We start from the raw sequence: 23,696 nt of genomic DNA, 5'->3' as shown, positions 1-23,696 counted from the left end.
AAATTTTGAGGAACTGCCTCAGTGGCTGCACCATTTTCCATTCCCACCAGCGATGCAGAAGTGTTTCAGTTTCTCTACATCCTGGCCAACACTTGTTTACTTTTTGGAAAAAAAAAAAAAAATAGTAAAGCCGTTCTTATGGATGGGGAAGTGGTATCTTACTGGGGTTTTGACTTGTAATTCCTTAATGATTAATGACACTGAACGTCTATTCATGTGTTTCTTGGCCATTTGTATATCTTTGGAGAAGTGTCCAATTTCATTGCTTGGCTTTTTCTTGAGTTTCGAGTTCTTTATATATTCTGGATACTACATCCTTATCAAATAATAGGATTTTGCAAATATTTTCTCCTGTAACTTTTCTTCTCATTTTCTTGATAATGTCCTCATTCTAATTTTTTAACTTAGTTTTTTAAAGTAATAGTATATTTGGAAAAAAACAGTACAAATGGGTGAGTTTATCCTTTTAGTGACAGTCTGTCACTAAATGTACACACACATGTAAATCTTTTCTCTCCTTGTCTCTTTTTTATAGATGGTGCTTTATTCCTCTGAATGTGTCTTGGCAATAGTTGTATTTCACCACATGTCTATCTACCTCAGTCTAACAGGTGTGAAGTATCCCATTGTATAGATATAACACAGCTTATTGAACTGGTACTCTCTTTCTGGACATTTAGTTTGTTTGAAACTGCTGACTGTTAAGATATACACAAGTTAGTATAGATGTATATACAAGTTAGTGTATCTCCAGGATAGATACCAAAAAGTGGAAACTTATTAAGTATAGTTTTCTTCATATTTCGAGGTGGTTTGCCAAGCAGTATTAAGAAACTGCTAAGTTAATTTTAAAATGTCGTATTCATTAGTATTTTTTATGTCAAACTTCACAGTCTCTCTTCTCATAAATATTCAGAGAAAAATTAAAAGTAGCAGACTAGCTTAAGGTTAGTAGTCCTCATTTCTGTTTTACTGTTTTCCCTTCTAATCTTCCTGAGCAACAGTTGTCCTCAGCTAGGGAGCATGTGGTGATGCCATCTTTTTAGTGTTAGATTTTAACCCTTCTCTGGTTGGAAGAAGAGCATAACGTGATTTTAAAGCAGAAACTTCTGAGCTAAGAAGTCCTCGATTTTTGAAGTGAGAGAGCCCTGAGGACTGCCCTGCTTTTTTCCTGGCAGCTCACGTCAGTGGTGAGAGAAACCAAATCTCCAGTTTCGAACAACACGGAAATATACTCACTATAGCGTCTCACCTTATTCTTGTAAAGCACTTGAAAATGCTGCTCCTGTCTCGGCAGAGGTTGTGGGAGCCATAACATGACTTTTTCTAACACTAAATCGTGTGTATTTCACCAACTATACCCAGGACCTCTTATCAGCTCAGTTCAGTCCCTCAGTCGTGTCTGACTCTTTGCGACCCCATTGACTGCAGCACGCCAGGCCTTCCTGTCCATCACCAACTCCCAGAGTTTACTCAAACTCCTGTCCATTGAGTCAGTGATGCCATCCAACCATCTCATCCTCTGTCCTCCCCTTCTCCTGCCCTCAATCTTTCCCAGCATCAGGGTCTTTTCAGTGAGTCAGCTCTTTGCATCAGGTGGCCAAGGTATTGGAGTTTCAGCTTCAACATCAGTCCTTCCAATGAATATTCAGGACTGATTTCCTTTAGGATGGACTGGTTGGATCTCCTTGCAGTCCAAGGGACTCTTACCAATAGTACACTAAAAGTGATTTTTAAAAGAATCTTATTAATAAATTGTTTCAATTCCCTGGCAAGTCCAGTGGTTAAGATTCTGCCCATTCATTGTCAAAGGTGTGGGTTCAGTCCCTTGTCAGGGAACTAAGATCCCACAAGCTACATAGTGCAGTCAAATAAGAAATGTAAAAAAGTGCTTGAATTTTAAGAACAGTATCTTAAATTGTTACTTTTGTTTCTTGATTTTAAAAATGACTGAAAATCATTTGCTTCCATCAACCACCATAAACTAGAGGCATAGATTAACCAGAAATGATGTTGGAACTGAATCTTTTATATAAGTGCATAACAATTTTGTTACTGAGAATACACTTTACATTTTGATATCGCTGAGAATAGGCAATTTAATAAGGTAACTGGTACGTAAAGGAATATTTATTTTTCATGAGTATATATTTATTGAACAACTTTTATGAAGAGGACACTGTTAATACTTGAAATATAAAATATGAGGTACAGTCCTTGCCTTGCTGGAGCATAAACTGTACTTGGAGAGATGATGAAACATTTCAGACAACGTTACTCTGCCCTCGGTTTTCAATCTAGTGTTCAGTTCACTTAGATAAAGTTTTTTGATCAATTATAATTGTGATCCTTGAGTACAAAGAATAAATGTACTATTAGAAGCTGTTAGAAACCATGGCTTCAGATGGTTCTGTCATGAACTAAAGCAAGATATCCTTAAGAGGGATCTTAGAAAACAAGTGGACTTTAGAGTTTTAGTTCTAAAAACCTGATGTATATTTTAACTGAGCATCTTGGCATTTGATTCTTTTTCTTTTTTTAATATAAATTTATTTTAATTGGAGGCTAATTACTTTGTAATAGTGCATTGGTTTTGCCATACATCGACATGAATCCGCCACGGGTGTACACGTGTTCCCCATCCTGAACCCTCCCTCCCACCTCCCTCCCCATACCATCCCTCTGGGTCATCCCAGTGCACCAGCCCTGAGCACCCTGTCTCATGCATCGAACCTGGACTGGCGATTCGTTTCACATATGATAATATACATGTTTCAATGCCATTCTCCCATATCATCCCACCCTCGCCCTCTCCCACAGAGTCCAAAAGACTGTTTTATACATGTGTGTCTCTGGCTGTCTCACATACAGGGTTATCGTTACCATCATTCTAAATTCCATATATATGCATTAGTATACTGTATTGGTGGCTTACTTCACTCTGTATAATAGGCTCCAGTTTCATCCACCTGACTAGAATTGGCATTTGATTTTAACTGGGAAAAAAAAAGTTACTGATACCCACTTGGCTGTTAACCACATAACAGTTTAAGAAACCGAGCAATGTGAGAATCAAGGCTTAGGCCAGTAGGTCTAGAGGAGACTAGATTTCTATCCTTGAGGACAAAATAAGCACACTTTAAAATGCATATTTATAGAATAAATTAATCCTTTTCTCAGAAATAAAAAGTCACAACTCTGTTGACATTTATAGTGGACCAGATATATTCTTACACCCCCTCCCTCTGTACACACCCCTGAAGCACTCATTTCCTAGCTTCTGGTAACATCGGTGGCTGATGGCGCTCAGCTGAGTCTCTCAGGAACTGTCTCCACCCCAAAGTTAAGCCCCTTGGATCCAATGACTGACTACACAAGGATGTAAGTCCCACCCCCTTACCTCAACACCCATTTTCTGGCCACCCCAGCTCTGAATTCTGCTGAGGGCTTTCCCACCTGCATCCCAACCCAATTTCTCCCTCTTTCCCAATCCTGCTACTTTTACTCCCTCAGAGGTGTTGTTCTTGAAAGCATTCTCATTTAAACTTTCCAAACCTTAACCTTCAACCCTGAGTCTATTTCCCTAGGGAACTGGACCTGTGCCATTTTGAACCAAAAGCCAAAAAAAAAAAAAATGACTTGATTTTCACTTAGACAGCCGAGCTATTGCTGGTGAATTTTTCTCACCTTTTCTTCTATTTGTAGGACAAGGGGAAAAAATTACCTTCCACTTTTTCTGATTCTTAATGTTTTACAGAAACGTAAAAGAACCCAATCACAGCCTCACTTGGTGGTGCACCCAAGCACTCTACTGCCCTCCCCCCCGCCACCCATACCCAGACATTCTCAGAGCTCTCTCCAGAGTCAGGGATGTTCAAGCAAAGGAGCTGAACTCCAATCAATACATTCATTTCTAGTAACAAACCTAGATGGGGTTGGCCTTTCATTATAGTGTTGTTAATATTGCAGGACTTTTATTTTACTTGTTTTTAAAGATGTTCCAGGCCCATGGTACAGTACTGGCATTTTATGGATTCGGTTATCTGTGGACATTTCCATTTCATGTGCATTTATCAGAACTGTGTTGAACTGGCACATCACAATCCTCAGAACTTTAAATTCACCTTTATTAAAGTAAAACCTCTATCTAAACCTCTATTTAAAATATGACACATCCAAAATAGTCATTAAAAGTTAAGAGGGAGGAGGTCTTGTTTGTAATGTTTTACAAAGAAATCTATCTCTAGTACGAAACATCATACTGAAATTATAATATTCTTGTGGTCTAAATGTTTAAGCTGTTGTTTAAGCTTTTACATTGTGGGGGTAAAAAACAAAAGGCCAGGGTATGTGTGTGACTTCATAACGTCTATCAAAGGTAATCATAAAACAATGTAGCAATCAATCAATCCAAAGATCAATACCCTCTAACTGTAATTCATTCAACAAATATTTGGATATAATATACTAGATACTGGGGAGACCATAATGAAAGAGGCAGAGGCATTCCTGGCCCCCCAAGAACCATACAATCTTCTGGGGCTCACAAACATTGAATAAACAATTATAAGTGCAATGTGGAAGGAGCTGAGACGGGGAGTTAACCTCCCATGGAGGGATGAGGTCTAAAACTTTTTCTTTTACTGTCATCCTGTGCATCATGAGGAGGCAGGGAAAGCCTACAAAACAACATTTGAGAAATACAAAAACATTCGAGAAAGGGTAAAGCTGAAGGGAGATACTACAGCTTTTGATTTGAAGAAGATAATCTATTCCCAGCACATAGAGGTCTAAGATTTTAGGAGCTTACCAAAAAGTAACTAAAATTTTATTTTTATTTACTCTTTTGTTTATATACCTAAATGTGAAATTATACCAAAAATGCATATGAGACCTCAGAAAACTCACATCCTAATCTTTAGTAACCAAAAGTACTTAAGGCGTAAATACATCAGACAAAAGATTTCAACAGTATTAACAGATCAAGGAATGTACATTAAACTTCTTGTCTTATAAAATTAGACAACTGGGATAAACATATGTCTTACAATGTGTTTTAAATGATTTGCATCACCTAGCCTCACCAAAACAAGTTCTTTATACCAACCCTTCATCAGAGCATCGATGAAAATTGTTTATTGAGAGGCAGTATATGGGATACAGAAAAAACACAAACCAAAATCTCACACTTTCCTTTCATGTTAACTGAATTTCAGAGTTAGTAATATATAACTAAAGAAGTCACAGCTATGGGACGAAGTGCTGCTTTGTTTTACAACTGCACATTTGCTTTGTCTTTTGAGAACCTTTGGTTAAACTTGTACAGCGGGCTACTTTATTACATATGATTATATTCCCCATATAAGACCTTAATTGATACACTCAGTGACAACATTCTTATAAATTAGAACCAATTATAAGTCCTCTCTCAGGCATCTCCTCTGTGCTTTGTAAATATGTACGTCTTTTTCAGAATCATAGTGAACCTTACTCACAGTAAATTGCCTCTCCAGCATTGCTAAAAAGTTGTAATCCCGTTCATAGCGAATTCGGCAAGCTAAAAGAACCACAGAGTGGTTGCTACAGAGATGCTCCAATGTTTGAAGAAGATCTGTGAATGTTTCTTCTAAATATATGATATCAGCTCCAAGTATCAGGTCAAATTCTCCAGGTGAAAAACTCCCCAAATTTTGTCCCCAAGTCAGCTCCTTAACAACAGCTTTGGGCTGGATATGGGGTGGTAAATTGGCTTGAACGTTTGATTTAAGAAACTCTAATGCTACTTTTCGATCCGTGATAGTCACATGAGCACCTAGAATGTGGGACAGAAAGTAATGCGCACATCAGTACAATTAACAAGGAGAGGGGTCAAGTTAAAAAGCAGGGTGAGCAACGCTACACATTTCACCTAATACATCAGAACAGTGGCCAGAAGCTCCTCCTCTAGTGCCTGCGGGTAAACATGAACCTTCTGTTCGCCTCTATGACTTCTCACTGTTTGCAGAAGTTACGCCTATTAAATACAAAGTCCCCAAGTGATAAGCTAGCTGATGCTTCTGAATTCTGCAGGCAGAAGTGGCCCACCCTCCATAGGTGTCTACCATTACACTTCATTCCTTAGGGTACCATCTTCAAGTCAGTAGGCTTCAGGGCAGAATGGAAGCCAAAGATGAAAAATCTGGGTGCAATTGATTATGAAGACAGCAAGATACTTTTAAACACAGAAAGGCTCCTTTCTGGGGCTAAAGCTTTAAAAAGAAGCATGGAAAAGATTAACTGGCTGCTAAGAAATTTCAATCTACCTCTACTTACGCTGTCAGGAAGCAGCCAATCTATATGCAATCATTCAATTTACATATAATTATGGAAAAATGATAACATTAAAAATCACAAGATTGTATCACAGCCCTGTAGGTGAAATAATGTTCTCTGTGTGCTAAGTTTCTACAAGCAATGTGTAAAATAAAGGAGGCAGTATTGTATTAATCTGTTTCTTGTGGGTTGTTTACAATGAACTAAGAGATTCAACTTTTTGAACCAGTATGGCGGAGAGAAGTCTGAACTGGTAGTTAGCCTTCAGGTGAAGCAACTACATAAGGTCAGCCCTGAAACACCTCATCTACACTGCATTAACACTATCATACACATAATCCTGCTTGGTTTTAACCCTGTAACTTCTAAAACATAAACATTACACTTCATTCTTTCATAAATTACTTTTCATCTGTACCCTCCAGTCTGCAGTCTTCATGGGCAATCCCCCAGAGGATCCCAGCACAGCTGCTGGCAGCACCATTTCCGTACAGTTTATACGGAAGGTTTCTTATCTTGACATACAGCGTATTAGAGCATATAATTCCGCTGGACATGTGACTCAGTCCTGAGTGTGATACTGTGAAAATGTGCCAGTTGACAGATGCATGCACCTATCACTGTTGCTAGACAGAATGCTGCCTGGTGAGTAGAATTCAGTGATGCTTTCCCTCTCTCCTGGTAACAAGCCTTTCCTGCTTTGACCTAGAGCTTTACCTCTGGACTTCCTAACAGTCTACAGAGCACTCTGCTGTCAGCACTGGAGTGATGTGGTTTTCCATATGCCACCGCAGTGTTCACGTTAATAGCTCTTAGATGTAGACCTCCTCGAACGCCTGCCTCAGAGGTTTCTGAGGCTACCTCTGACCTGCCAAGTGTGCCACAAGTTTCAGTAGAATCTTACTGTCAGTTGACCATTCCCCAAAACATCCACCAGCTCCATAAATATCCAAGTGGCTGCCATCAGCCATGGGACAAAGACCCCTACCTTCACAGAATCTACATTCAAGTGAGGAGAGAGGCAGCAAGGGGTGTTTTTAAAAGTAGGGTATCCAGTATGTTAGTCGGAGGTACACACTAAGGAAAAAAATAAAGCAGGAAAGAGAGATAAAACATCAGGAAGTAAGAGAGTTGGTTTGAAAGGAAGGGCCTCACGGAGAAGGTAACTTAGGTAGGGGAATAACCAAATGCATAGACACATGTATGCAATCACGATTATAACTATGATTAAAATATGAGTGGAGATTCCTTTAAAAAACTAGTAGTAAAACTACCATATGACCCAGCAATCCCACCACTGGGCATACACCCTGAGGGAACCACAACTGAAAAAGACACGTGTACCCAGTGTTCATAGTAGCACTGTCTACAATAGCTTAGGACACAGAAGCAACCTAGACATCCATCCACAGACGAATGGGTAAAGAAGTGGTGGTACATAAATACAATGGAATATTATTCAGCCACAAAAAGGAGCAAATCTGAGTTAGTTCTAGTAAGGTGGATGAATCTAGAGCCTGTTATAAGAGTGAAGTAAGTCAGAAAGAGAAAACTATATCATATATTAACAAATAAATGGAATCTAGAAAAATGGGACTGATGAACCTATTTGCAGGGTAGGAATAGAGACTCAGACATGCAGAACAGACTTGTGGTCATAGCTGGGGAAGGACGGGATGGGATTAAATAGAGAGAGTAGTCCTGAAACATACACATTACCATATGTACTGCCAGTGGGAAGCTGCGGAAAACAGAGGGAGCTCAACCCACTGCTGTGTCTCAACCTAGAGGGGTGGGATGGGGTGGGTGGTGGGAGAGAGGTTCAAGAAGGAAGGGACATGTGTATATTTATGGCTGATTCACATTGTTGTATGCCAGAAACCAACACATTATAAAATTACTCTTCAATTAAAAATAAATTTTTAAAAATATGGATGGAGAAAAGGAAAAGAAGGAAACACACCAAGATTCTAATGGTAATTATGTTGTAAAGTCATGAACAACCAGAATCTTTGGTGGGTTTTTCCTTTTTTTCAGACTGCTTCTAGGGCTATTTTTGTAATAGAGTTATATCATTTTTATAACAAACAGTAATTTTCCTGATTTTCTAGCTCATCTTTCATTCCAAAGCTCTTTGGGCATCCACTGTGTGCCAGCTGCTGTATTCGCACCAAGGACACGCAGAATGAGACACCATCCCCCTCCTCGGGAGCCTCAGCCGGCCAGGAGAGACGGACACCTGAAACAACCGCCTGGAGTCAGACGTGGCAGAGCCAGGGGCAGAGCGGGCACCGAGCCCTGGGGCGGCAGAGAAACGAGGCCACAGCTACTGCCGGGGCAGCCACGGGCACGCCGTCTGCCCTTCTGCATTCTGGCCCCTACCAGAGGCCCCATCTTTTGTGGCAACAACTAACTAGTCCCTCGCTCTGGGATGGTCTTTGAAGAACCTTACCTGGCTTTCCCAAGCCCACAAATGCAGATTTCCAGATGGGAAACAAACACACAGAGGGGCTATGAACACTTGCTGAGCATTTACTTTGTGCCAGTCAATGACCTACAGATGTCTACAGGTAATCTCATTTGATCCTCGCTGGGCAGTGAATACGGTCATTATCCCCATTTTATTGGGAAACTGAGGTTTAGAGATTCAGCAACTTGCCCAAGGTAACACAGCTGCTGCTGCTGCTGCTGCTGCTAAGTCGCTTCAGTCGTGTTTGACTCTGTGCGACCCCATAGATGGCAGCCCACCAGGCTCCCCCGTCCCTGGGATTCTCCAGGCAAGAACACTGGAGTGGGTTGCCATTTCCTTCTCCACTGCATGAAAGTGAAAAGTGAAAGTCAAGTCGCTCAGTCGTGTTCAACTCTTTGCGACCCCACGGACTGCAGCCTACCAGGCTCCTCTGTCCATGGGATTTTCCAGGCAAGAGTACTGGAGTGGGTTGCCATTGCCTTCTCCAGTAACACAGCTAGTAAGAGGTAAAAGAAGTCAGAGGTGGTGGAGTGCTTACTTGCGGCTGGGGGGTGGTGAGGGAGTGGGCAGGAGGGCATATTGGGAGTTTGGGATCAGCAGGTGCAAACTATTGTATGTGGGATGAATGGCAGCAAAGTCCTACTGTGTAGCACAGGGAACTGTATTCAGTATGCTGTGACGGAGCAAAATGGGAAATGTATGTATGTATATATATGTCTGGGTCGGGTTGCTGTGCAGCAGAAGTTGGCATGACATTGGGAATCAACTATGCTTCAGTAAAATTAAATTGAAAAAAAAAAAAGAGGTCAGCGCCTAGTGGGCCTCTAACCCTGTGCACATCACCACAGTCTGTCTTGACAGCAGTGAGGACGCCCTTGTTCTCAGGAAGAGACAGAAGAAACCTCATCTTTCCATCCAGTTAACTCCTCTCACGCCACCAAGACGAGGGTTAGTGTTGCAGAAAGAAAAAAACTCAGGCTGCTGTATCTGACAAGCCCGGTTTGAGTCTCAGCTCAACACTAATCAGGACTTCAAAAAGTGGGTTAGTTTCCCAGAACTTCCAGCTTCACTGGCAAAATGAAAATTTTAAAACATACCTAACATACACAGGGATGATACAAGGTTAATGTGAGGAGAACAAAAGGTGGTATCACTGAGGGCCTCCCTGGTGACTGAGAGTGCTGTGACACCAGATACGCGTGTGGGCTAAGTCGATTCAGTCATGTCCGACTCTTTGCCACCCCGTGGAACTGAAGCCTACCAGGCCTCTCTGTCCACGGGGTTCTCCGGGCAAGAGTACTGGAATGGGTTGCCATTCCCTTCTCCAAGGGATCTTCCCAACCAAGGGATGAAACCCACATCTCTTGCGTCTCCTGCATTGGCCGGTGGGTTCTTTACCACTAGTGCCACCTGTGATGTCAGACAGATGGACCTAAATCAGCTTCTAGGTACGTAATTCCACCCACCGCCCCACCTATGCTCCCCATGGGAAGGCAAAATCTAAACAGAGAAAGTAATACTGAAAAAGATATGTTGCCAGAAAAAGAACAGGACAAAAGTGGGGCTTTAGTGGGTCCTCAAGTACTTGTACACACAAGATGGAATTCTAGATCCTGACCACCCCAGTGTGGTCTGAGGACCAGCAGTTTGGGCATCACTGTCATCACTTGGGAGCTCATAAGAAATGCAGGCTCTTGGGCCCCACTCTAGACCCAGGGAAGAACAAACAAGAGCCCCAGCTGACAATACCGAAGTGAGGAATAGTATATATTATATCTTAGAGGCAGGTCTACCCAATCATCAAATAGCTTGAACTGCACAAGCCAGAAATTGTAGAAAAGAATAAAAAAATTGTCAACAGTCAACTCTTTGTCAAAAAAGAGTCAATGAATTATGAAATAGAAATGAAGGTTAAAAATGCTCTAGGCCTAAATTAATGTCTGTATGCAAAAAACACACACACACAAACCTTGACATCAAGTCAGAACTACGTACTATTTAATAGAGGATGTCAGTTCAAACTGCAGGGGGCCTAGCCCTTCCTAAAAGGAACAAACCACCAAAGATTCCTCAGCAACAAAGGTAAAAGATTTTCTGCTCTCCTTACTTCCTTGGGGTAAATCCAAACATAGACACAGGGATAGTGGTTTAGTTGCTAAGTCATGTCCAGCTCTTGAGACCCCATGACTGTAGCCCGCCAGGCTCCATGGGATTTCCCAGGCAAGAATACTGGAGTGGGTTGCCATTTCCTTCTCCAGGGGAACTTCCCAACCCAGAGATCAAACCTGCTTCCCCTGCACTGCAGGAGGTCGGTACCTAAAACTGTAAAATAAAAATAAAAAAATACACGAATTGGATAATTCTCTTTGAATTCAGTCTCCTTAAGATCATCACAGAATTGAAGGGGGCAAAGCATCTCCAGTGAGAATATAAATAACAGGATGAGACAGAAAGAGAAGGAATGAGCCTTCCTGAAGTTGTGAACATAGCAGTTGTGGCCCGTGACTCATAATAAGTACAAGGAGAAGGACAGTAACCCAGTAAGAGGGAAACTAACAATGGGTTTGCGTCATGAAAAGGCCACCCTTCCACTCACACGGGAGGGAGCCCTGCGTCACACTCACCCAGCAGGGCAGCCACTATGCCCACCAGCCCTGTGCCAGCACCCAGCTCCACAGCAGAGCAGCCCCTGAGCTCCACAGTGCCCATCTCCAGATACGTGGCAAGAACGACAGCCTGAGTCAAAACACAGTATGACAGTTAAGGTCAACAAGCGCTTCAGGATTTCCAGCAGGCTCCATGCTCCAGGAAGTTACCACACACCCCCTCCCACTGCGAGGCTCAACTCCCAGGTTAACAGCACCCGTGGGAACTCAGCTGCTGCTGGTAGGGTCACCTAGAGCAAACATGGATACCAAGTCCCACAGCCCAGCTGCCCCCAGCCCCACCGGAGGCCCTTGGGGGGACAGCAGCAGTCAGTGATTCTGTCCACCCAAGACCGGGTCCTGCTGAATCTGGGAAGGTGGTTAACTTCTGTGTCACAGCACTGTGACACTCAAGGTTTACAAACCCATTCTGGCAGAGCTGACATGAACAGTCTCTGTGATTTGGCTTAAGGAAAGTCCAGTTCCTAAACCGAGTTCAAATCAGCAAAGCCAAAACCAAAGGGGACAAGCAGAGCCCCACTAAGCCTCTCGGAGCTGCACCCCTCTCTCCTGCTCTCCTGAGCCCCTAACACTCATCACCCCTCAGCGACCCGACATCAAGGGGTAAGTTTCAGATGAAGGGTTGGACTTGATATGTGAGTTAGCATTTGCAAACAACTCTAAAAATCAATGTATGCTCTTAACATAATTTTAATTTTTCATGGCCACATAGTATACTGAGCAATTCCTCTTCTCGGGGAGAATGAAGGAGACTCACCCATTCCTCACTATTCTGTATCTTTACTACTCTCTGAGAAAACTTTTCTTGTAGTTACCTTGGACTAGATTCCTAGAAGTAGTACCACTGGGTTACAGATATATCAATATTTTGTATCCCTGAATGTTTCTGACACCCCTAATACAATGTTAAGATGGTAAAACTGTATCTATGCCAATCATTTATCCAGCATTCACTGAATCCTGAGTTTCCCACTGAATCCCAGGTGCGGCTGGAGGCTGAGGGCAAGTCTGCCACAAGCAGTTGAAAGAACAGGGCTGGGGAGAGGGAAAAGTAGCAATTACAGTGTCCTTTTTTGATCATGACAACTATGGAAAACTTAAAGAAAACACATGATCCTCCTGTGGGGCTTTGTCAGTTACATTTTCTTTGTGCAATGTTAAACTTAGTCTCCAAAGCAGCTAGGGGCTCCAGTGGCAAGTCATTTAATTTCTCTCAGCTTTCTTTACTCACCCTTAAAATGCAATCTATTTAGTGGGGTGGGGGGCAGGCAGGAAAATGATTCTAGTGGGTAGAGGTTTTCTGGGGATGGGGGGTGGTGATGCAATGTTTTAAAACTCAGCATAGAGGTACTTGCACCACTTTGTGAATTTACTTAAAAACAAAAAAAAAAACTTGAAGTGAAAGGTACAGTATATGAATTACAAGCCAACAAAGCTGTTAACTTTTCAAAAATAAGAGCAGTCTTATCATCAATTGCTGATATTTTCAGAGGCGTCCGGGGCTCACTTACCGCGTCCCAAACCACCGCTGCGACTCCCAGTTGCTTCCAGTCCTGCCGGATCTGTATCGTGTGGTTTGCAAAGGAGAAGGTGGCCAGAGGCTTGTGGAATCTCTGCAGCCCCATCTCCGCGGTCTCCGTATAGGGCACCAGGGCCATCTCGCCCCCGCCAACTCTCTGTTCCCTCCAAGCTGTAGGGCAAAAGAATCCTGAGTGAGGCTCTAGCCAGAAAATGCATGACCTCTTTAGTAGCTCCAAGTGCTCAAAGCCAGTTGTTACAAGTTCAAAAGAAGAAAGAGTTGAGGCGAAGTCTCTAATCCCTTTTGCACGGCCCTCCTGGGAAGTGAGATTTCGCTCTGAATTCACGCCAAAGGTGCTGGATGCCCTATACATTCAGCTGTAACCACTCAGTGAATTCGGTAAGAGTGAGCGAAGTGGAGATGTCAGCTCAGGGCGCGGACAAAGTAGCGCTTTCTAAACCGCCTGGGCCCGCGTGGACTGCGGCTTGCAACCCGCCGCGGTCGGCGGGGCATCTATTGTTTTGTGTTGGTCTCCCCTCGCTCCCTCTCCCTCGGTGAGTTCAATGGGGACCACCACGGACTCGAACCTGAACTTCAACCCGGGGTTAACGTTGTGATTATCCTGCTTTATGGTACCAGTTGGATATACACGGTCTACGCAGATCCATTTCCTGGAGACTGAAAGACCCTCGGGGATTCTGAATCACTCGCGGGGAGCGGGACCATGGGTCCGGCATGGAGTGGCCCCCCACCGCGGCTGGGAGCCCTCCCCGGAGTCGCCCGCCCCGCCAACCCCAAAGAGGGGCAGCGGACAGGGACGCACGTCTTTCCGCCGGGCCCTGAGGCTACGGGAAGCAGCGGGGTAGGGGCTGGAGCCTGGAGAGGGGCCGCCACTCGGCGCGGCCTCACCCCGCCCCGGGAGCGCCGGAACCTCCCCGCCGATGGCACGGCCAGCACCCCGGGAGCCCGGCGGGCCACACACTGGGGCCCGCGGCACGGCCTTGCCTCTACTTACGGCTCCGGAGACGGCCTCGCGTGGCGCGCGCGTCGCTTTCCCCGCCCCCAAGGTCGCCGACGGAAATGACCGGCTTTAAAGGGCCAGAGAGCGGGTAGACCGCCGGGCCGGGCGGGGGCGGGCGGCCGGCGCTGGGCCACCCGTTTCCGGTCCCCCGCCTTCCCAGAACAAGCGATCCCCGAGCGCCAGCGACGCGGAGCGGCGGGTGCAGTGTGGGGACCCAGAGCGGGGATGGCGGGGCGGAGGCGGGGGCGGGGCGGGGTTCCCGCTGTGTGTGTCCGCAAGTCAGTTTCTCTGGCCACCGAGGGTGGAGCTCGTGGAGGATCCACGCTCTCTAAATCGGGGCGTTTTATAACGACCACCGCAGACTCGATCCTGAACTTAAACTGGGCGGACTCGATCCTGAACTTAAACTGGGCGGACTCGATCCTGAACTTAAACGGCATTAACAGTATGATTATCCCGCTTTAGGATACCCTCTGTTATTACTGCCCCACCGTCATCTCCAGTATTAGATACAAGTGACATTCGCAAAGAACCAATGAATATCTACAACCTTAATGCCATAATCCGGGACCAAATTAAACATCTGCAGAAAGCCGTGGACCGGTCCTTGGAGCTGTCTCGTCAAGGAGCTGCAGCACGGGAGCTGGCCCCCGTGGTCGATAAAGACAAGGAAGCCCTAATGAAAAAGATCCTCAAGTCGCTACTGAGCACCAAACGGGAGCAGATCCGCCACACTGAGGGCGGTGCTGAAAGCCAACAAACAGGTGATCTCATTCTACTGGTGAGCTATGCTAGCCAACACTTTAGTTTATGCCTAAATGTTTTCAGTGTCCACTACCATCAGAATGGGAGAAGGAAATGCCAACCCACTCCAGTATTCTTGCCTAGAGAATTCCATGGACAGAGGAGCCTGGCGGGCTATAGTCCATGGGGTCACAAAGAGTCGGACATGACTGACCAACTAACACTACTACACTACTGGATATACACCGCTGGTGATGCGGGGGCGCGGAGGGCCTGGGTGCCACCGCGGCCGGGGACCGCGAAGCCACCCGCCTGGCGCTGGACAGGCGGTGGGTCCACCTGCCAGTCTCTGTGCTAGTTCTCGTGCTCGCGCTTTTGTGTGTGTGTGGTTTTAAAATTTGTGCGCTTGCGGGTCAGTAGCGGGTGTAGGAGAAAATTCGCCCCTAAGAATACGTGGTCACCCATCCACCACCCATCACCCATTCACCATTTCACCAAAGTGAAGTCCGAATTAGTGAATTCGCGCGCTCCGTGGCTGCGGAGTGGAAAACGCGGGGTTGTTGCTAGCGCGGTCAGCCGGGATCCTGTCTCCTTCCTCCCCCGGCCAAAAGGTCAGCGCACCTGCCCTGGGGGCACCCGTTCTCGAGAAGAAACTGCTCAGAGTGTGGTGTCTGGCCGCAGGCCCATGGGAGGGACGCGGTTGGAGAGAGCATCCAGGAATGTGACTGCGCTGGGGGTTGGAGGGAGGGGGGCAAAAATGACGAGATGAGGGCTACCCTCCTTCTCCCTGGAAGGTTTCTTTTTCCTCTTGGATCTTGACCCACAGACCCTGCAACCCACCCGCCGCCGCTCTCTCGCAGCGAGTCTCAGCTCCGCCTGCACTTTGGAATAAACTGGAGCGCTTTTCAACCCTGCAGAGCTGGATGCTGCCACTGCAAAGTCTCAGCTGGTTAGCGGTGGGGCCAGAGCAATCCTATTTTTCAGAGCTTCCCGGGTGATTCCGGCCGGCAGACTGGACCATGCCCCTCCCGACGACCCCCGCGTCCCCGCTTCCTATTCCTCTCGCATCCCGCAGGGGGCGTGCTCTGCCCTCTGTCCAGATTTCCTTAGAAAGCTGGGACCCTCGGCTGCAAAAGTGACTTGAAGAACTTTGAAAGCCACCAGTGAAAATCTTTTCCATTTTTCCTTCCTTTCTTTGCTTTGCTCAGTTATTCATCGTTAACTTTTTTATGTTAGTGGCATAAAACTGGCAAGAAAGTGCAACGATTCCCCAAACACTCCCTGCCGGGTGCCTAGCCTCCCCGTTTATCATCTCCCACCAGAATGGTGCATTTATTACAACTGATGAACCTACGGTAACACATCATTATCACCCCAAGACCAGAGTTTACACATTAGACTTCACTGTTGGTATCAGTTCAGTTCAGTTTTGTTGCTCAGTCGTGTCTGACTCTTTGCGACCCCATGGACTGCAACATGCCAGGCCTTCCTGTCCATCACCAACTCCTGGAGTTTACTCAAACTCATGTCCATTGAGTCGGTGATGCCATCCAACCATCTCATCCTCTGTCGTCCCCTTCTCCTCCTGCCCTCAATCTTTCCCAGCATCAGGGTCTTTTCAAATGAGTCAGCTCTTCACATCAGGTGGCCAAAGTATTGGAGTTTCAGCTTCAACATCAGTCCGTCCAATGAATATTCAGGATTGATTTCCTTTAGGATGGACTGGTTGGATCTCCTTGCAGTCCAAGGGACTCTCAAGAGTCTTCTCCAATACTGCAATTCAAAAGCACCAATTGTTTGGCGCTCAGCTTTCTTTTTAGTAAAACTCTCACATCCATACTTGACTACTAGAAAAACAATAGCCTTAACTAGATGGACCTTTGTTGGCAGAGTAATGTCTCTACTTTTTAATGTGGTGTCTAGGTCATAACTTTTCTTCCAAAGAGTAAGCATCTTTTAATTGCATGGCTGCAATCACCATCTGCAGTGATTTCGGAGCCCAAAAAAATAAAGTCTGACACTGTTTCCCCATCTATTTGCAATGAAGTGATGGGACTGGATGCCATGATCTTTGTTTTCTGAATGTTGAGTTTTAAGCCAACTTTTTCACTCTCCTCTTTCACTTTCATCAAGAGACTCTTTAGTTCTTCTTCACTTTCTGCCATAAGGGTGGTGTCATCTGCATATCTGAGGTTATTGATATTTCTCCCAGCAATCTTGATTCCAGCTTGTGCTTCATCAGCCCAGCGTTTCTCATGATGTACTCTGCATAGAAGTTAAATAAGCAGGGTGACAATATACATCCTTGATGTATTCCTGTCCTCATTTGGAACCAGTCTGTTGTTCCATGTCCAGTTCTAACTGTTGCTTCCTGACCTGCCTACAGATTTCTCAAGAGGCAGGTCAGGTGATCTGGTACTCCCATCTCTTCTAGAATTTTCCACAGTTCATTGTGATCCACACAGTCAAGGCTTTGGCATAGTCAATAAAGCAGAAATAGATGTTTTTTTCTGGAACTCTCTTGCTTTTTCAATGATCCAGCGGTTGTTGGCAATTTGATCTCTGGTTCCTCTGCCTTTTCTAAAACCAGCTTGAGCATCTGGAAGTTCATGGTTCACGCATTGTTGAAGCCTGGCTTGGAGAATTTTGAGCATTACTTTACTAGCATGTGAGATGGGTGCAATTGTGCGGTAGTTTGAGCATTCTTTGGCATTGCCTTTCATTGGGATTAGAATGAAAACCGACCTTTTCCAGTCCTGTGGCTGGGTTTTCCAAATGTGCTGGCATATTGAGTACAGCATCTTTTAGGATTTGAAATAGCTCAGCTGGAATTCCATCACCTCCACTAGCTTTGTTTGTAATGATGCTTCCTAAGGCCCACTTGACTTCACATTCCAGGATGTCTGGCTCTAGGTGAGTTATCACACCATCATGATTATCTGGGTCATGAAGATCTTTTTTGTACAGTTCTTCTGTGTATTCTTGCCATCTCTTCTTAATATCTTCTGCTTCTATTAAGTCCATACCAATTCTGTCCTTTATTAAGCCCATCTTTGTATGAAATGTTCCCTTGGTATCTCTAATTTTCTTGAAGAGATCTCTAGTCTTTCCCATTCTATTGTTTTCCTCTGTTTCTTTGCACTGATCACTGAGGAAGGCTTTCTTATCTCTCCTTGCTATCTTTTAGAACTCTGCATTCAAATGGGTATATCTTTCCTTTTCTCCTTTGCTTTCTGCTTCTCTTCATTTCACAGCTATTTGTAAGGCCTCCTCAGACAGCCATTTTGCTTGTTTGCATTTCTTTTTCTTGGGGATGGTCTTGATCCCTGTCTCCTGTACAATGTCATGAACCTCCATCCATAGTTCATCAGGCACTCTGTCTATCAGATCTAGTCCCTTAAATCTATTTCTCACTTCCACTCAAATCGTAAGGGATTTGATTTAAGTCATACCTGAATGGTCTAGTGGTTTGCCCTACTTTCTTCAATTTCAGTCTGAATTTGGCAATAAGGAGTTCATGATCTGAGCCATGGTCAGCTCCCAGTCTTATTTTTGCTGACTGTATAGAGCTTCTCCATCTTTGACTGCAAAGAATATGATCAATCTGATTTCGGTGTTGACTATCTGGTGATGTCCATGTGTAGAGTCTTCTCTTGTGTTGTTGGAAGAGGGTGTTTGCTATGACCAGTGTGTTCTCTTGGCAAAACTCTGTTAGCCTTTGCCCTGCTTCATTCTGTACTCCAAGGCCAAATTTGCCTGTTACTCTAGGTGTTCTTGACTTCCTACTTTTGTATTCCAGTCCCCTATAATGAAAAGGACATCTTTTTTTGAGTGTTAGTTCTAAAAGATCTTATAGGTCTTCATAGAACCATTCAACTTCAGCTTCTTCAGCATTACTGATCAGGGCCTAGACTTGGATTGCCATAATATTGAACGGTTTGCCTTGGAAACGAACAGAAATCATTCTGTCGTTTTTGAGATTGCATCCAAGTACTGCATTTCAGACTCTTTTGTTGACTATGATGGCTACTCCATTTCTTCTAAGGGATTCTTGCCCACAGTAGTAGATATAATGTTCATCTGAGTTAAATTCACCCATTCCTGTCCATTTTAGTTCACTGATTCCTAAAATGTCAACGTTCACTCTTACCATCTCCAGTTTGACCACTTCCAGTTTGCCTTGATTCATGGACCTAGCATTCCAGAATCCTATGCAATATTGCTCTTTATAGCATCATACTTTGCTTCCTTCACCAGTCACATCCACAACTAGGTGTTGTTTTTGCTTTGGCTCTGTCTCTCCATTCTTTCTGGAGTTATTTCTCCACTGATCTCCATAGCATGTTGGTGTTGTACATTTTATGAACTTGGACAAATGAAGATATGTACCCACCATTATAGTATCACATAGAGTAGTTGCACTTCCTAAAAATCCTCTGTCTTCTACATATCCATCCATAACCTTTGGCAACCACTGATTTTTTTTTTTAACTCCAAAAAGTTTTGCATTTTCCAGGACGTCATATAGTTAGAATCATACAGTATGTAGCCCTTTGCTTAGTGTGCATTTAAGGTTCCTTCATGTCTTTTCATTGTTTGGTAGTTTATTTCTTTGAAGTGCTGAATGACACACATTCCATTGTATGGATATAGTACAGTTTGTCCATTTACCCACTAAAAGACAGCCTGATTGCTTCTAGGTTTTGGCAGTTATGAATAAAGCTGCTATAAACATTCCTGTGCAGGCTTCTCTATGGTCATAAGTTTCCACCTCCTTTGGGTAGAGACCAAGGAGCTTCACTTCTGAGTCACATGGAAGAGTATGTTTTGTTTTATAAGAAACTGCCAAACTGCTTTCCAAAGTGACTGTATGATTTTGCAATCCCATCAGAAATGAATGAGAGTTCCTGTTGCTTCACATCCTTACCAGCATTTGATGTTGTCAGTGTCTGGATGTCGGCCATTCTAATGGGCTTGTAGTGGCCTCTCATTGCTGTTTTAATTTGCAATTCCCTAATTACATGTGACATGGAGCATCTTTTTTTCCCCCAGTTTTATTGAGATATGATTGACATATAACTTTGTATTAGTTTACAGTATACAACATAATAACATGATACATGTAAATATTGCAAAATGATCATCACAGTAAGTTTAGTGTGATGATATATAGCCTCACATAGTTACAGTTTTTTTCCTTGTGATGAGAACTTTTAAGATCTGCTATCTTAAGTTGCTTCAGTCATGTCTGATTTTTTGTGACTCCATGGACTGTAGCCCTCCAGGCTCCTCTGTCCATGGAATTTCTCAGGCAAAAATACTGGAGTGGATTGCCATGCCCTCCTCCAGGGGATCTTCCCGACCCAGGGATCAAACCCACGTCTCTTGTGTCTCCTGCATTGGCAGGCAGGTTCTTTACCACTAGCGCCACCTGGGAAGCCCCCTAGGTAGATTTTATGGTAATTCTGTTCTATTTTTAAGTTTTTGAGGAACCTCCATACTGTTTTCCATAGTGAGTGTAGCAATTTACATTCCCACCCACAGTGCACAAGGGTTTTCTTCTCTCCACATTCTCACCAACACTTGTAATCTCTTACCTTTTTGATAATAGGCATTCAACAAATATCTCACTGTGGCTTTGATTCGCATTTCTGTGGTGATTAATGATGCTGAGCACCTTTTCACACACCTGTTGTTTGGACCTTTTTAAAATCTGATTTCTTATAGTTAAATTTTAAGAGTTCTTTGTATATTTTGGATAATACTCCTTTATTAGATGTGTCTTTTGGAAATATTCTTCCAGTCTGTGGTTTTTCTTTTTATTCTCTTGAGTTTCGTTTGCAGAACAGAAATGTTTAATTTTAATGCAAGTTAGGCTTATCAGTTATTTCTTTCATGGATCATGCCTTTGGTATTATACCTAAAACATCATCACTATGCTCAAGGTCGTCTAGGCTTTCTCCTATTTTATCTTCTAGGGGTTTTATAGTTTTGCATTTTAATTTAAGTCTGTGATCCATATCAAGTTAATTCTTGTGAAAGCTGTAAGACTGTATCTAGAATTATTTTTTCCATGTGGATGTCTAGTTGTTCCAGCACCATTTGTTGAAAAGACAGTTTTTTTCCTCCCTGGTATTGCCTTTGCTCCACCTGGGGATGGGGTTAGGGACCGCCCCTATCTGGAGCCCTGTCACTGCTCCTTTTCCCTTTGCTAAAGACCTGCAGACCCCAGATGGGGGCGCTTCCTAACCCCATCCCCCGGTGGAGCAGAGCCCCAGCCAACCTGTGTAATTTGTGAACCATGAGTGAGAAATAAACCTTTATTGAGCTCACCATTGAGACTGAGAATTGTTATTACAGCATAATGCAGCAGAAGCTGCCAGAACACAAGTGTGAAAAAGGGAAATTTCAAAACAGGGAGAAGCTTATAGTGTGGGTGGCTCAATTTCAGTAAAGGTGATCCTCTTTGGGAGCTCTACATGGGGCTTCCCAGGTGGCACAATAGTAAAGAACTCGCCTGCCCATGCAGGAGACCTGGGTTCTATCTCCTGGAGGAGGAAATCGCAACCCACGCTAGTGTTCTTGCCTGGAAAATTCCATGGACAGAGGAACCCGGTGGGCTACAGTCCATGGGGTCACAAAGAGTCAGACACGACTGAGCACTCACATACCTCCCACTCTCCCTTGTTAGCATCAGCATCAACTGAGACAACTGACTGCCTTTATCCAACTGTGATTCTAAGGCTTGAAGACCATTTTCCTACTTGGGACAGTCTTGTGGGAGATGTGCAAAAAGGTAGATTCACTTTCTAGATTATTTATAATTCCAAAGTGCAGCTTGTTCATAATATAACAGTCTCTAAATCTATGTGCTTTTTGCTCATAGCAAGGTGGCTGGGCTTCATTCCCTGGTCATCTCCTGGACCCAAACAAAGGGACCATGCTTGGTCGTCTCCTCCAGGTCCGTGGTTCCCCATGTACCTTTAGTCTATTGGACCCTCATACCCACTCACCCCTTGTGGAGAGCAGAATTTAGGGTAAGGTAGAATATAAATAAGTATACCCAGGGCCTTTTAATTTATAGCTTTTTGTTTTTATTCCTGTGACTAAAACTGCCTTTCCCCAATCTTATGACTCCTCACTAGAGAATAATGGTAGAAGGGAGTTTGTTCTTTTATCCCTCCTGTTTTCTGGAACTGGCCCATATACAAGGTCACAGCAGATGCAGCCACCCTGGTACAATGTGATCCTGCCCCGGACCAAGGTGGATACCCAGCCTGGGCTGGGCAGATAATTCCCTCTGCAGATCGAGAATTCAGGGTGGCTACTGAACATCTCTTGTTATTATCTTTATTAATTCAATATTTATTTCTTGTTTGGTTGGTAGCAGTCCCCTTTTGCTAATGGTCAAGAGCCCTGGGGCCCGAGAATCTGGGTCCTATCCCAGCTCTGCAACTTAGTTTCAATTAGTTGTGAGACCTTAGCTAGGATGTGTTCACCTGTGCCTCACTCTGTTCCCCAGCTATAAACTGTTCACTCTGTTCCCCAGCTCTAAAGAGGGGATAATGTGCTGATTAAACTAGTAAACAAGGGCTTCCCAGGTGGTGCTAGCAGTAAAGAACCTGCCTGCCAATGCAGGAGACATAAAAGATGCAGGTTCAATCCCTGGGTCAGCAAGATCCCCTTGAGGAGGGCACAGCAACCCACTCAGTATTCTTGCCTGGAAAATCCCCATGGACAGAGGAGCCTCGCAAGCTACAGTGCACAGGGTCACAAGAGTCAGACATGACTGAAACTATTTTAGCACGCAAGGTGAGGTTCAAATGAGTTGTCTAAAGTACTTAAAACCATGCCCAGCAAACAGTGAACTTCATGTAGCATTTGCTCTTACTCGTCTATGTTTGGGATGGGACTGACCTCAGCCTTGACTCCAGGACCAGACACATGGCCCCAGCCTGGCCAAAGAGTATTTCCTTCTATCTGGTGGGTCAGAAGTAAGCATGTGACCAAAGCTGGGCTTTCCTGTGGCCAATCGTGAGACTTGCTGGGACTCTCAGAGAACCAGAGGGTTGAGGAGGACGAGAAATCCGAGTCCTGTTAGTCATCTGGTCCCAAGAGGACTGAACCAGGAGCGACTGGAGCCCCTGCAGGTGCCTGTGGAAGGAGAAGTGTCTCCCGAGGTGCCAAGTGACCACCTGGATCCAGTGGGCCAGAGTGCTGGGTTATTTGAGCTGTTAAATTCCCTAATTAGCTTAAACGAGTTTGAGCTGCTTTTTCCCTTTTGTGTCCCCTGCAGAAGAAAAACAATCCTGATATTTTCAGTCTGGGCTGGTTCCTTGAACAAAGGAGAAAAAGCCATGCCCATCAGGGCCACCCGGTGTGCTGTGTGTGGAGAAGCCAGGCCTCCAGATGGTCCTCCAGGTCCTGCTGCAGCTGGGCTCCCAGGGTCTACAGGACGCCAGTGTAACCTGATAATAAAGCTCCCTTTTTTGCTTTAGCTATTGTATTTTCTGATATGTTTTTTTAGGAAGTAACATAAACAGAAAATGAACATTCTATAAGGTCCTCATGTATATAATAGGGCTTCACTTTTGGCTCAGCTGGTAAAGAATCCGCCTGCAATGTGGGAGACCTGGGTTCGATCCCTGAGTTGGGAAGATCCCCTGGAGAAGGGAACAGCTACCCACTCCAGTATTCTGGCCTAGAGAATTCCATAGACTGTATAGTCCATGGGGTCACAATGAGTCGGACACTACTGAGCAACTTTCACCTGTATAATAACTTGCTATTGTATTTTCCAAACAACAAATATGATCCTAATAGATGGACTTGTGTTTAAAAGACAAAAAAATCTCCTCTCTACACTCACTGTCAGCAGATGACTGGAGTCCACATGTGCGTGCTAAGTCGCTTCAGTCATGTCCAACCTTTTGTGACCCCATGGACTATAGTCTGCCAGGCTCC

General features: G+C 44.4%; 2 protein-coding genes across 14 annotated transcripts in view; one reads left to right on the top strand and one right to left on the bottom strand.

Annotated features, from left to right (window-relative positions):
* Positions 1 to 14,428, bottom strand: part of METTL21A (methyltransferase 21A, HSPA lysine) — a 54,150-nt gene extending 39,722 nt beyond the window's left edge. For 3 of the 12 annotated variants that reach the window (XR_015143153.1, XR_015143154.1, XR_015143155.1), the window contains exons 1-2: positions 13,983 to 14,428; positions 12,960 to 13,138 (exon numbers count right to left, since the gene is read on the bottom strand). Coding sequence is in view for 9 of the 12 variants with exons in the window: in XM_086343440.1 (XP_086199566.1) it covers positions 5,415 to 5,812; positions 12,960 to 13,138; positions 13,983 to 14,428 (1,023 nt within the window). In the remaining 3 variants the exon portion in view is untranslated. The other 9 variants (XM_086343492.1, XM_086343499.1, XM_086343502.1 and 6 more) reach the window with 9 other exon arrangements.
* A 95-nt stretch (positions 14,429 to 14,523) lies between these two features.
* On the top strand, positions 14,524 to 23,229 carry LOC147377951 (protein bicaudal D homolog 1-like). Of its 2 annotated transcripts, none has more exons than XM_086343528.1 (2): positions 14,524 to 14,769; positions 23,029 to 23,229. In XM_086343528.1, exons 1-2 carry the CDS (start codon positions 14,524 to 14,526, stop codon positions 23,197 to 23,199), a joined length of 417 nt encoding a protein of 138 aa, XP_086199654.1. In that variant the 3' UTR covers positions 23,200 to 23,229. The 2 variants fall into 2 exon arrangements, 1 of the variants encoding a protein (XP_086199654.1); XR_015143185.1 differs by having other exon boundaries at positions 14,615 to 14,752.
* Positions 23,230 to 23,696: the final 467 nt, after the last annotated feature.

The sequence above is a fragment of the Bos grunniens genome, chromosome 2 (assembly GCF_055505025.1).
Source record: "Bos grunniens cultivar Pamir isolate PY7600 chromosome 2, Bosgru_T2T1.0, whole genome shotgun sequence".
In the NCBI taxonomy this organism is placed as follows: domain Eukaryota; kingdom Metazoa; phylum Chordata; class Mammalia; order Artiodactyla; family Bovidae; genus Bos; species Bos grunniens.
Note: the sequence above shows the minus strand (reverse complement) of the source record. Positions and strands in the feature narration are given on the sequence as shown.